Raw genomic sequence first — 13,610 nt, 5'->3', positions numbered from 1 at the left:
GATCTGCGTGCCTTCTTGTAATCACACCAACCCCATAGTGATTTTGTCCACTCCCATCTGTGACCTAAAGCAGTGCTGACCAATAGAAATAAAATATGAGCCACATATGTCATTTAGAGTGCATTGTTAACTTTGCTAGCACCATTAAAGGAAAGTAAAAAGTAACTGGTAGGGGTGCCTGGGAATTGCAGTCAGGTAAGTGTCTGATTCTTGGTTTCAGCTCAGGGTCCTGAGTGGGGCTCTGTGTTCAGTGGGGAGCCTGCTTGAGATTCTCTCCGTCTGCCTCTCCTGCTCTGCTCGCTCTCTCTAAAATAAATAACTTTAAAAAAAGAAACCTGTAAATTAATTTTAACAGTTTTTATCTGCCCTGCTTTGTATCCCAAATACAATCTTTTCAACATGTAATCAATATAAAAATATTAATGAAATAATTGCAGATTTTTTTAAGCATGAAATCTTCACCACTTGGAATACATCTTATTCAGACTTGCCACAGTCCAAGCTTTGCGCAGTGGCAGTATTGCAGCCAATGAGGTTTACCCAAAGCATGATTATTGCTAATTGAAAACTTTCCCCAAAGTCACCACAGTCCAGTGTGGAGTGGCTGCCATCTTCGAAATACATAAATTAGACACTGACAACTCCCTCATCTCTGACTTCAGCTCAGACCTCTTTCCTGGACTCTGTACCTGTATATCCTTCTGCCCAGTGCCACCTCCTTTTCTTCTTTTCTTTCTTTCTTTCTTTTTTTTTTTTTTAAGATATATATATTTGTTTGTTTATTTTTGAGAGAGAGCACAAGCAGGGGGAGTGACAGGGAGAGCAAGAAGCAGGCTCCTCCCTACTAAGTAGGGAGCCCAATATGGGGCTGGATCCCAGGACCCTGGGACAATGACTGGAGCCAAAGGCAGCTGTTTAACCAACTGAGCCACCCAGGCACCCTGCCACCTCCTTTTTAATGACATTAGGTTATGTCCTAGTGTTATAGTTTGTTACAATTTTGTTCCTAGTAGCAACACAGAGCAAAAAGTAATTGATTGGGCCAAATACGTGGAAGTGAGGGGGAAAAGGGTTAAAAAATCTTGCTGGGAGGACCTGGGTGGCTCAGTGGTTGAGCATGTGCCTTTGGCTCAGATGGTGATCCTGGGGTCCTGGGATCGAGTCTTGAATGGGATACCCCTCAGGGATCCTGCTTCTCCCTCTGCCTGTATCTCTGCCTCTCTGTCTCTCATGAATAAGTAAGTAAAATCTTTAAAAAAAAAAAAAATCTTGCTGAAACATTTGGAAAGGAGCTGTAGGATCCACACAGCCTCTATGTAGAGGTCAAGACATGCACTGATTTGATCAGTTGGACTTCATCAAAACTTAAAATCTCTGGGCATCTAGCTGGCTCAGTTGGAAGAACATGAAACTCTTGATCTTGGTATTGTGAGTTCGAACCCCATGTTGGGTGCAGGGATGACTTAAAAAAAAAAAACTTGGGATGCCTGAGTGGCTCAGGCAGTAAAGCATCTGCCTTCAGCCCAGGTCAGAGCCCTGCAATGGACTCCTGGCTCAGCAGGGAGCCTGCTTCTCCTTCTTCTGCCACTCCCCCTGCTTGTGCTCTCTTGCTGTCTCTGTCAGATAAATAAATAAAATCCGGTCAGCCCGGTGGCTCAGAGGTTTAGCGCCGCCTTCAGCCCAGGGCGTGACTCCTGGAGACAAGGGATCGAGTCCCTAGTTGGGATCCCTGGGTGGAGCCTGCTTCTCCCTCTGCAAAGACACAGGTCTTTGCCCCTTTCTCTCTCTCTCTGTGTCTCTCATGAATAAATAAATAAAATCTTTAAAAAAAAAAAGTTTACAATCATGAATACAAAAAGAATACCTATTGTAAAACTAGGCAAAAGTGCTCAACATTAGTGGTCAGGATGATGCAAACAACAGCCACAAGGAGAAACTTCTTCATACCCACCAGGATGGTTAAAATTAAAGATTCCTTGTAACAAGTGCTGGTGAGGATGTGGAGCATGAGGCTCTTCATGCATTGCTGATGGGGATGCAAAATGGTAGAACACATTGGAAAACTTTTTGGCAGTTTCTTATAAAGTTAAAGGTATGCCTAGCATACAACCCAGTTATCTGCTTCTAGATTTACCCACGACAAAAATATACATCCACAGAAAGACTTGTACATGGGATAGCCACTTTATTCATCATAGTCCTGTAAAGTCATATGGGGGCACCTGGGTAGGCTCAGCCAGTTAAGCATCTAAACTTGACTTCCACTCAGGTCATGATCTCTGGGGTCGTGGAATTGAGCCCCATGTTGTGCTCCACTTTGGGCGTGGAACCTGGTTAAGATTCTGTTCCCCCCCCCAAATAAACAAAGAAAACTTTATATGAATACAATTATACAGTACGTTCTCTTTTGTGCATTCTTTCACTGATTTTTTTTAAAAGATTTTATTTATTTATTCATGAGAGACACAGAGAGAGAGGCAGAGACATAGGCAGAGGGAGAAGCAGCTCCCTGCGAGGAGCCCCCCGGGAGCCCCGCCCATGTAGGACTTGATCCCAGGTACCCGGTATGGCTGAGCCAAAGGCAGCCGATCAACCACTGAGCCACCCAGGCGCCCTAGGTGGATTAAATTTGAATGCATTTTCAGTTTATGATGTTTTCAATTTATCATGGGTCCCTGTAAGAGGAGGAACGCTTCCTGGAGGAGGTGGCATCGAAGGTGTGCCCCGGCTGATATATAGGAGTCGGCAGACAAAGGGAGGTGCGGGTTTTTAGCAGGGGGAGGGACTCGGCAAAGGCCAAGTGGCTTGAGTGGGGTTGTTGGATTTAAAAAACTCGGAAGTTAGGTAGAGGGCTAGGTGCTTATATGTCTCGAGGCCTGAGTCCTCTTGCTGACTTGCACCGCACACCAGACAAGCCCTCCTTTTCTCTGGACCTCTCAGGTCTCCAGTCTGTCCCTCAGGTAAATGACCACAAGCTCCCTCCTTCCTCCTGAACTTCCCCCCCCTCCCCTGCGACTGGGAGAATCCACCGAGTGGCTGAGGAGTGACTGTTCATTGAGCCAATCGCTGGAGCCTAAAGGCCCGTCTCTCCTCCCCTTCTCATGGGCCAATCGCCGCGTTCTCCTTGAGACCAGCAGCTTGACGGGGGCGGTGCAAAGGCTTCATGACGTCACGCTCAGGATAAACCAATAGCATCTATTAAGAGGCGGGTTGTTTTGATGATGGACAGCTCCCTTTCAAGATGTCCGCTTAACGCGGGGCCCGCCGGGAAGCTTTGAGGCGGTGCTGGGGGGACAGGGGCGGGAACTTCTGGTAGACTTTGCCCAATCAGCAGTCACGGTTCTTGCGATAGACGGGCAGTCTTTCCCATCCCCGTCGACTTAAGGGGGCGGGGCTCCGCACACCAGACTGGGCGGGCCCCTCAGCTTTGATGGGCGTCTCTCTTTGCCCAATTAGCAAGCGACATCCTCAGACGGGCCGCCTCCGTTGCCAATGAAATCTCCTGGCGGGGTCGTGGTGGGCGGGTCGTGGACCCTCCGGTATAAGGCGGTCCCGGGGGAGTGCGGAGAAAGGGGGGGGTCTCGGCGGCAGGAGGAGGAGTAGGTGCGGGTGAAGATGGCGGCAGCCGAGGCCGCGAACTGCATCATGGAGGTGAGCGCCTGGAGCGCTGCCGGGGGTGGGGGGCGGTTTGGGGGTCGATGTTTTGTGCCTCCGTCGTGGGGAAGGGGCCCCGAATGGGCGGATTGGGGCTGAAGGTTCTCAGCCGTACGGTGGGGACGCCGCATGCTGCGGATCGCGGGATACAGTCAGAGGTTCGGGTTTCCTAGCTTTCGGGGGTCTGCGGCACTCTGTCGAGCCGAGGGTGTCGTGCCCCCTCCCACGTGGAGGAGGGCTGGGGGCGCTTCCGGCCTGGCCCCCACGTGGCCGCGGCACGGTGGGTGGGGAGGGGGTGTGCCGTGCCCGGTGGCCCGACGGGCTCCACGTGCGGGACAAAGGCCCCGCCCCCGGCCGGGGGAGGGGCGCCCCGGGGGGGGGCGGAGAGGAGGCTCCGACCCTCCCTCGGAGGCCCCCTGCCCTTTCCCCCGGGATCGCGACGTACCCCTCGGCGTGGGCTCACTTCTGTCCCTCCGAGAAGTAGAGTCTCTCGGGAGGGGCAGTGTAGCTCGGCCCTCCACAACCCCGTTCCCGATACCGCGGCATCTCCTTAGGCTTCGGTCCAGGTTTCGTGGACTCAGGGGTTGGGATTGGAGGAAGAGGAAGGATTGGTTCCCTCCGGGCCCCCGGTTTCCTGTCCCTGGATTCCCCCCTTCCCGGGGCTCTGGGAGCTGGGGGGATGGGGCATGCCCCTGTGACCTCCCTCCGGGTGGTGGGGGGGCCTCTGGTTGAAGGAGATTCTTCCCGATAAGGCGTCGTGCACCCCCTTGTGGCCATTTCTGGGTGTGTGGGAGGGACATCTTTTTCATGGGGCGTGTCCCAAAGCCCACCTCCCCTTTGGAGCCCTCCCGGGCTAGGGGAGGGAGAGTCTCTGCTGGGAAGAGCTTGTGGGGGAATATAAGCTACCTCCTACTGGAGACTTTTCTCTCCTCGGCGCCTAGATACGCGAAGGTGGGAGATGACCTCCCCCTTTCTGAAGCCCTGTTTGAGGGTCCTGAGCCTGGAGGCTTGAGATGGTGTCCTGAGAAGTTTGATTCTTGTGCAGCCATGTGGGCTTGGTTCCGGTGCTGTTTCAAGCTCCCTTGGGACTTGCTCGGCTGTGGTGTTAGTGGTATTGAGAAATGGGTCCCAGTGGGAAATCCCCTTACCCGTCACCCTTCTTTGTAGGTGTCCTCACTGGCTTGGGAGAATGGGGGCGGGGCTTGGAGCTGAGTGGGTCTTGTGTGTGACTTCGTGCTTCTGAGGGGCCTGGAGAGTGGTCATATCCGGAAGAGATGTCATCTGATGGGGCCTGCATGATCCCTCCTCTTACCTTGTAGCATTGGGGGCCAGCGGCCCCCAGGGGTCACTCCAATGACTTCCATCCCCCTTGGCTCTCTCCTGGACCAGAGTCTGTATGGGTGGAGGAAATATCTCTTTTAGAGGTTGCCTCAGGATTTGGCCCCACACCCCAGGGGCTTTGGGCCCTGGGATGGGTGTCAATGGGTTTGAGGGGCCAGAGTTTGGCCTCCTCCCTGGGACTCTACCTTCCTGGGAAGAGGGAACGAAGCTTGGAGATTGGCTCCAGCTGGTGGTTTTGTTTGGGGCTTCCTGAGCCCAAGGCAGGAGCTAGGGGTCAGGGTGCCAACTCTGGTAGGGGTGCCTGTGTGCCACACCTCCTTTCTGGAATCCTCTTAGACAAGAGGCTTGTTTGCAAAGGTGGTAGATGCCCAGTGGGTACACACTGCCAGCGCCCCCCCCCCCCCCAGCTACTCTTGGCACCCTGGGATGGGGGTGTGTGTGTGTGTGTCAGGAAGTGTCACCTAATCTGGGGGGGATTAGATGATGAGGGGGAGTGACAGCTGGCAGTGCCTGTGTGCCTGGCGGGTGCCAGCTCCTCTGGCCTGGATGGGGGAGGTGTGTATGGTCAGGTGCCTGGCCAGAGAGGGCAACGTGGGGGCGGGCCACCATCTCTCCAGCCGTAGCTGGGACAGAACCCCATCTCTTCTCCCCCCACTTTTCCCACCCCCTTTTGAAAACAGCCCTGCCTCTTTACTCCCTCTGCCACCACTCCCCACCAAGGAAAAAGAAAATTGCAGGAAACACCCCCTCCCCTGTGAGCTGGGGTCCCCTGGCCTGGCCCTCCCCTAGCCACTCCCAGTAGCTAATCCTTTCTCCCTGTTACTCTCTCCTAGAATTTTGTAGCCACCTTGGCTAATGGGATGAGCCTCCAGCCGCCTCTTGAAGAAGTAAATATCCTTTTGTGAGACCCTTCCCCACATACATATATCTTGCCACATTATCAGGCCCTTTCTAGCAGGCTAACCATGATTTCTCTCGCTTCAAACCAGTTTACCCTGTGCCCCCAAACCGTTAGTACAAACCACCCTCCAGGTCTGTGGCTCCCATCTGGCCTCCCCAAGTACCGTGGCTACTTCCTTAACTCCATTTCCAGCCCCCCCACCTGCCCTTCCCGTGTCTGCCCCAATTCTGCCTTCCCCTCCCCTCCCCAGCTGTGGGCTGAGCTAGAGACGGGGGCAGAAAGACTGGAGAGATGGTAGGCGTGGCTGAGGTATTGGGGTGCTCCCTTGGATGGTGCTCTGGGGGGGTCCTGGAAGAGGAAAGTGGGGTTGTAAGGTTTTGGGGCTCGTGGGGGAGGCAGGACGGCAGGTGGGGCCTTTAGGGTTGCCATGGTATGATTGGGGGGAGGATCTGTTCTCCAGGGAGAAGTAGGGACCTGGAGGTTTAAGAGGCCTTGGAGAGCCCCCAGATTTAACCTCTGCTCCCGTCCACCCTCTCCCAGGTCTCCTGTGGCCAGGCAGAAAGCAGCGAGAAGCCCAATGCTGAGGACATGACGTCCAAAGATTACTACTTTGATTCCTATGCTCACTTCGGCATTCACGAGGTGAGTGTGAACAGCTCCTAAAGCTGCTGGATCTTGAGGGGGTTAATGTTTGGGAAGGCTGGGGCTGAATTTCCCACGCATGCGCACTGCCTCCCCTGGCAGCGGGCTTGGCCGCCCCTCTGGGTGTGAGGCACACACCCCGGGGTCGCCTCTCCCAGCCGTTGCCTTGGAGACGGAGCTTAGCCTGGCGCTCCTGGGAGGCTGGGGAGGGGGGAGCACCCCTCAGCCTGCCTGAGACTGCGGAGGTCAGGGCCTGCGTGTCTCTGCCGCCCTCTAGTGACTGGCGGTGGGACTGTTCCCCCAACCGCCCCGCCTTTGGTGCGCTGGCTTCCCGACCCTTTTGCACTGAGGTCCCAGAACGTGGTCGAGATGGGACTCTGAGAATTTTTTTCTTTTCCTTTCTCTTTTTCTCTCTTTTTTTTTTTCTCTTGCTGAGACCTTTTCTTTTCCAAATTGTGGTAAAATGCACGTAACAAAATTTACCTCTTAAGTGTACAGTCTAGTGGCGCTAAGTTCTGGATAAAGCCAAGGATCACTGCGGCTTGGGAGGCAGTGGTAGAATCAGGCCAAGCTGTTAGTCCCTCCGGTCTGGTTTTACAAACAGAATAACTGAGGTACGCGGAGGAAGGAAAATGATTTGTTCCAAGAAGACGAAGCAGGAGGACTGAGCTCTAGCTTTCCAAAGTGCCAGTGTGTCAGAGGCCAGGGCACCCCATTTTCTAGCTGGGGGCGCAGGCCCCTTCATGGCATGTTTGTATCTTGTGCCCGCTCTCCCTGCCAGGAGATGCTGAAAGATGAGGTGCGCACCCTCACCTACCGAAACTCCATGTTTCACAACCGGCACCTCTTCAAAGACAAGGTGGTGTTGGATGTGGGCTCGGGCACAGGGATCCTCTGTATGTTTGCTGCCAAGGCTGGAGCCCGCAAGGTCATTGGGGTGAGTGTCCTGGGCAGGCGGGTGGGCCAGGGCCAGGGGACAGAGAGGGGCCCCTTAGGGCTCAGGGATTGGACGGAGGGGAATGGGGGCTGAGGGTGGGAGTGGGGGGGGTCTCACCCTCCCTTCTTCCTGGGCCCCCAGATCGAGTGTTCCAGTATCTCTGATTATGCGGTGAAGATCGTCAAAGCCAACAAGTTAGACCATGGTGAGCCCAGGAAGAGAATGGGTTTGTGGGATGGAGTGGGTGACCGCCCCGCTTCCCCGGGGGCCCTTGGCAATGGGGTGGGGGTCGTCACTGAACACAGATTCAGCTGTTTCTCCCACCATGGGCCCTGAGCTGCTGGCAGCCTGGGTATCCCACCTTCCCAGAACCTATAACCAGTAGTGACGGGCATGCTCTGCCCTTTTAGAAATTGAGTGGTGAAGTCACAAGTTTAGTGCCTTACTCATCAAACACTAGGGCAAGAAGCAGTCTTTAGTTCGTAGAGGCATGTGGTTGACACCCGAGGGTCCATGGTGAGAGATCTTCCAGCTGCCCTTCTAAGTTCAACCCACATTGCCTTCCAGAGAAGTCTGCACCTACGAGCACATACACGTGTAAATGTTATCACGCTTACATGCATGGCTTCTACATAAATAGCATTTCACGCAAGCCTTTTGCCCTTTACTTTTTCCACCTGCTCATCATGTAGTTTCACACATTTTGAGATGTGAGAGGCTCTTAAAGACCCTTTTCAATGACCATTGTCTGCATGTACCCCAACATTTTTGATCAGGCTCGGGGGGCGGGTTTTCTAGCCACTCCTGAGATGCTCATCCTTGAGCCTGTGATGTCATTTCATGTATCAGCTAGGGGAACTGGGAGGTCAGTTTATTAAAGGAGGACTGCTTGGGTCAGAAATGTTCTTTGTGTGAATGTTGCCACGTGGCTTTTAAGTGCCCATCTGCCAGGTTCCAGAGGCAGAGAATGTGGGAAGATGGTAGGTTTTTCGGATGTGGAGGCTCCTAGCATTTAGAAAGTGAAGTGATTATTTATAAAGATTTTATGTATTTGCTTATTTGTTTAGAGAGAAAAACGTAAGCAGGGGGAGGGGCAGAGGGAGAGGGAGAGAGATCTCAAGTGAACTCCCTCTTGAGGTCAGAGCTCCCAAGTGGTGCCCAGTGCCATGACACAGATCATGATATGAGCCAAAACCAAGAGATGCTTAATGGACTGTGCCACCCAGGCGCCCTGAAGTGATTTTTTAAAGAGATTAGCATATATATATATATATATATATATGAGAGATTAGTATAATGAACCCCCAGATACGCATCACTTGGCTTTAAATACATCCATTTGAAGCAAATTCTAACTGTGATGTCATCCTTCTGCAAATCCCACTGTGTGTGTGTGTGTGTGTGTGTGTAATAGAGCCTTTCAAAAACATGACTGTACTGTTAATGACAAAGTCTTATTATCATTTAATACCTAATCCACTCAAAATTTCTGCTTCTGTCTTAAAACTATCCAGAGTGATGAATGCACTTCAAAACAGAGTTAACAGGGGATCCCTGGGTGGCTCAGTGGTTTAGTGCCTGCCTTTGGCCCAGGGCATGATCCTGGAGTCCTGGGATCGAGTCCCACATCGGGCTCCCTGCATGGAGCCTGCTTCTCCCTCTGCCTGTGTCTCTGCCTCTCTGTGTCTCTCATGAATAAATAAATATAATATTTAAAAAATAAAAAAATAAAACAGTTAAGAGAGGGGCACCTGGCTGGCTCAGTCTATAGAGTGTGTGACTCTTGATCTTGGGGTCATGAGTTTGAGCCCACGTTGGGTGTAGAGTTACTTTCAAAAAAGTAAAAAAAAAATCTGAGTTCAGAGTATGGCTTCAGCTGACAGAGTTCTTTGAAGAAGCCCACATGTAGCCCCTAGCCTTTCCTTGAGAAGATGGGCTACCCCCCAGGGAAGGCAGGCGGACGTGTCTCCTTAGAGCTGGTTGCATGTCCCTCTCTGTGCCCCCTACAGTGGTGACCATCATCAAGGGCAAGGTGGAGGAAGTAGAGCTTCCGGTGGAGAAGGTGGACATCATTATCAGCGAGTGGATGGGCTACTGCCTTTTCTACGAGTCAATGCTCAACACCGTGCTCTATGCCCGAGACAAGTGGCTGGTGAGGCCCCTAGTGGGGCGGGAGTGGTTCCTACAGGCAGGGCTCCTCCTCCGACTGTGTGCAGGACACCTGCCAGTTGGGATCTGGGCAGAAAACCAAAAGCTGTGCTAGGTATTTCCCACACAGGGGACTTGATACAGGGGATTGACCGCTCAGATGTTGGAGGGTCCAAAGCCAAAATGGGATGTAACAGGCAGCAGTGTCCAGGAGACAGAGTCATGAGGTAGTTGGTGCTAGGAAGAAGATTGTAGCAGGGCAAAAGATGGGGAGAGGCTAGAGGGCCATGGTTCCAGGTGCTCAGATCCAAGCAGGCCTCCTGGTGGGGGGAGGTCACAGACCTGAACAAGGGGAAAGAGCTACATAAGATCTGGGGCAAAGAGGAACTGGTGCAAATGTCCTGGGGCAGGAGTGTTTTTACTGTGTGTTGAGGAATAGCAGGGAAAACAGAAGGGAAGGAGTGGATGGGCCTGAGTGCCTCCCTGTCCTCTCCACCATGAGACTAGTTTTCCTCTCAGGAGCCAGGGAGGGTTCTGCAGAGCCTTTAGAACCTATGAAGGACAGCCCTGACTTTGGTGCTGCTGGATGCTGCCTGGCAGCCATGTGGAGAATAGATGTGGGCATGAGGGCAGAAGCCAGGAACCAGCTAGGAGGCCATTGTAGGAAGCCCGGTGGCTCAGACCAGGGTGGGGATAGAGACCCAAGTTGTTGTGGTCTGGGGGCACGGTTCCAAGGCCCCCCCCTTCACACCCTCACCTGACCCCTTGGCAGGCACCTGATGGCCTCATCTTCCCGGACCGAGCCACGCTGTATGTGACAGCCATCGAAGACCGGCAGTACAAAGACTACAAGATTCACTGTGAGCTGGGGAGGAGGGGGGCATAGCAGCTTGAGGTGGGGGGGAGGCAGGTTTGGCCTGGGCACCCCTAATGGGCTCACCCCTCCTCCCTGCCTGACACCCCAGGGTGGGAGAACGTGTACGGCTTTGACATGTCCTGCATCAAAGACGTGGCCATCAAGGAGCCCCTGGTGGACGTGGTAGACCCCAAGCAGCTGGTCACCAACGCCTGCCTCATAAAGGTGAGGGGGGCGGTGATTGTGGCCTGGGGTCCCCAGGGTTGGAACCAAAGAAGGCCCACCACCTGACCCCAGCAAGACATCAGGTCCCTCAGTTCCTACCTGAGATCTGGGAGTCCAGCCTGTGACTAGAGGTGGCGCTAGAGGCCTGGGGAAGCTGCTTCATTGCGAGCTAAGCCTGGCGAGCTAAGCCTGGCGGGTGGTTCCAGGCCCCCAGCGAGCAAGACCAAGACCGGACTAGCTGGCCCTGCTCCGGGGGAGAAGCACTCCAGAGGGGTGTCCCTGAGCCAGGCAGCTAGGACCCTTTGCCAGCACACAAAGAGCAGGAAGCCCAAGGCCTAGAGTGAGTTTATACACACGGGGGCTGCTGTTAATCCTTTGTTGTGACCAGTTCATGAGCCCCTTGGTGTCCGGCATGTGCTGGGTTGGGACCGCACTGGGAGCTGGACAGAGGGGTGAATCCTAGGGTTGCTCTGACTGTGAGGGGCGGCCCAAACCTGGTGGAGGAGGAGGAAGTCTAGAGCGTGTGGACACAGAACAGCTGGGAGGGTGGGCGCCAGGGAGCCCTCGGAGGGTGTTGAGCAGGGCTTTGACATGATCTAATTGACAGTGTTTCAAAATTATTGTGTTGATTGGTATGTCGAGTTTAGGGCTATGGTGGGGGGAGGGTGGAAGTTGGGGAGTCCCGAGAAGAGCCACTGTGTGGGTGGCCCCGGGCAGGCCTTGGAGAAGAGGAGCACCAGGCAGTTCTCCCAAGCAGAAGCAGGGGCTCTGGAAAGTAGGACTCTCTAGCCTGGGGCTTAGGATGTGGGAGAGAAGGGAATGGGGGCAGCAGCGTGGCTCCCCCCAGGCTTTTCTGCTGAATGCTGGGCTGGGTGTTGGGGAGTGGGGCTCACGGGGCCTGTCCCGCAGGAGGTGGACATCTATACTGTCAAGGTGGAGGACCTGACCTTCACCTCCCCCTTCTGCCTGCAAGTGAAGCGGAATGACTACGTGCACGCCCTGGTGGCCTACTTCAACATCGAGTTCACCCGCTGCCACAAGAGGACGGGCTTCTCCACCAGTGAGCATGGGGCAGGGCCTGGGGGATGGGGGAGGACCAGGAACCAGTGGAGGGAGCCAGGGGGACACTGGGGACCCAGGCTGTGCTGCAGGCTCTGCTGGCTCCCCTGAGCATGTCATGTCTTCATTTCCCTACTTGGAAACCATAGACAGCAGGCCCTCTTCGAGGCTTGTGGTGGGTAAAAGGATTCAGGGACAGCGGACCCCAGTCAAGGCTCCATAAAGGTCTTGGGGGGTGGGCAGGAAGCCTGGGAGCTGATCTGACTGTATCCCCAGGCCCTGAGTCCCCGTACACGCACTGGAAGCAGACCGTGTTCTACATGGAGGACTACCTGACCGTGAAGACGGGCGAGGAAATTTTTGGCACCATTGGCATGCGGCCCAATGCCAAGAATAATGTGAGGCGCTGCTGGGGGGTGAGGGGGTGGGCTCAGGTGGGGACACCTCTCTCGACCTGTTTTGGAGCCCCAGCAGCCCTCAGCCAAGTTGAGTCTGCCACCCCTGGGGAGACCCTGAGTCAATGGGAGGCAGAGGGTCTGGAACCTGGAGTCCAGGGCAGGGGCCCAGGCTAGGAGTGCCAAACTGCGGGTGTGGTGGAGGGGGTGCCCCAAAGCCATGCCCCTTTTCTAAGGGAGGCTAGAGGTCCTCCACTGCCCACCAGGGGCAGTTTTGCTGCCACCAGTGCCCCCCCCGCCCCGGGACATCTGTTGCTATCTGGAGACATTTTGGATTCTCACACAACTGGAGGAGGGATGCTATTGGCATCCAGCACAGGACAACAAAGAGTCCTGGACCCTGGCTCCCGGTGTCCATAGTAACAGAGTGTGGGAAACCCCAGAGTAAAGCAACAGGAGGAGAGGCCTAGAGGAGCAGGGAGGAAACCTGGGGGCCTGGGGCGCTGCGCTGTGCTGCGCTGCGCCAGGAGGCCTGAGGGCAGAAGTCATCAGGGTTACTGGCGACCTTGGCCCAAGCTTTTCCAGGGAGCACTGGGGGGTGGGGAGCCCGGAAGGAAGATCGGCTTCCAGGAAGCTTGGAAGCAGAGGACTTGCGGACAGTGGGGTTGGGACCAGTGGATCCTGCCGAGGAGGAGGAAGTGTGCTGGAAGAGAGGTTTGCTTCTCAGAAAAGAGGGAAGGAGCAACTTCCCTCTGCTTTACTGATGGGAATGTTTTTGATGGGGAACAGTCTTTATGCAAGAGACAGAGCAGCTGGGCTCTGCCCTGAGCGGGGGCAGGTCTGGCTGGGTTCCAGGTGCGTTTGAGGGTGTCCCAGGAGCTGTCACTGGGAGGCAGGGTTGAGGACATGCTGAGGGAGCAACAGTGTGGAGTCTTCCAGCCTGATGTGGGGTCTCTGGGGAGCCTCTGGGAGGGCTGGCCCCCCTCCCCCTGCTGCTGCCTGACTCAGACAGTTCCAGATATCTGCCCGGTCCGTGTCCGGTCCCCTTCACACGTGCCCTCTCCCCACAGCGTGACCTGGACTTCACCATCGATCTGGACTTCAAGGGCCAGCTGTGTGAGCTGTCCTGCTCCACGGACTACCGAATGCGCTGAGGCGGCGCCCGGCTTCTCCCACCCCGCCCGGGCCGGCCCTGCACGGGCCCAGGGGCTGCGGCATTCTTAGGCAGTTTGGGGGCTCCCCCTTCCTCTCCTTCCCTCCCTCAGAAGGGGGTTTTAGGGGCCTGGGCTGGGGCGGGGCACATCGTGACTGTGTTTTTCATAACTTATGTTTTTATATGGTTGCATTTACGCCAATAAATCCTCAGCTGGGATGGCTTGGCTTCCTGGGGGGCGAAGGGGGGTTTGGGATTCCATCTGCAGGTGCGGAGTTGGCAGCCTGAGCGGTGGGGGT

General features: G+C 54.8%; 1 protein-coding gene, 1 long non-coding RNA gene and 1 pseudogene across 5 annotated transcripts in view; 2 read left to right on the top strand and 1 right to left on the bottom strand.

Annotated features, from left to right (window-relative positions):
• The window catches only part of LOC125752465 (uncharacterized), a 148,849-nt gene that overhangs the window by 94,899 nt on the left and 40,340 nt on the right, over positions 1-13,610 (bottom strand). The gene's annotated exons all lie outside the window — the stretch shown is intronic.
• LOC112645761 (U4 spliceosomal RNA) lies at positions 501-632 on the top strand (annotated as a pseudogene).
• Positions 3,502-13,530, top strand: PRMT1 (protein arginine methyltransferase 1). Of its 4 annotated transcripts, XM_025424231.2 has the most exons (11): positions 3,552-3,651; positions 5,829-5,882; positions 6,437-6,538; positions 7,320-7,475; positions 7,617-7,680; positions 9,485-9,627; positions 10,396-10,483; positions 10,589-10,704; positions 11,614-11,764; positions 12,040-12,161; positions 13,229-13,530. In XM_025424231.2, exons 1-11 carry the CDS (start codon positions 3,616-3,618, stop codon positions 13,310-13,312), a joined length of 1,116 nt encoding a protein of 371 aa, XP_025280016.1. In that variant the 5' UTR covers positions 3,552-3,615; the 3' UTR covers positions 13,313-13,530. The 4 variants fall into 4 exon arrangements, with proteins under 4 accessions (XP_025280017.1, XP_025280016.1, XP_025280020.1 ...); XM_025424232.3 differs by lacking the exon at positions 5,829-5,882 and having other exon boundaries at positions 3,502-3,651; XM_025424235.3 differs by lacking the exons at positions 3,552-3,651; positions 5,829-5,882 and adding an exon at positions 6,090-6,190.

The sequence above is a fragment of the Canis lupus genome, chromosome 1 (assembly GCF_003254725.2).
Source record: "Canis lupus dingo isolate Sandy chromosome 1, ASM325472v2, whole genome shotgun sequence".
In the NCBI taxonomy this organism is placed as follows: Eukaryota; Metazoa; Chordata; class Mammalia; order Carnivora; family Canidae; genus Canis; species Canis lupus.
Note: the sequence above shows the minus strand (reverse complement) of the source record. Positions and strands in the feature narration are given on the sequence as shown.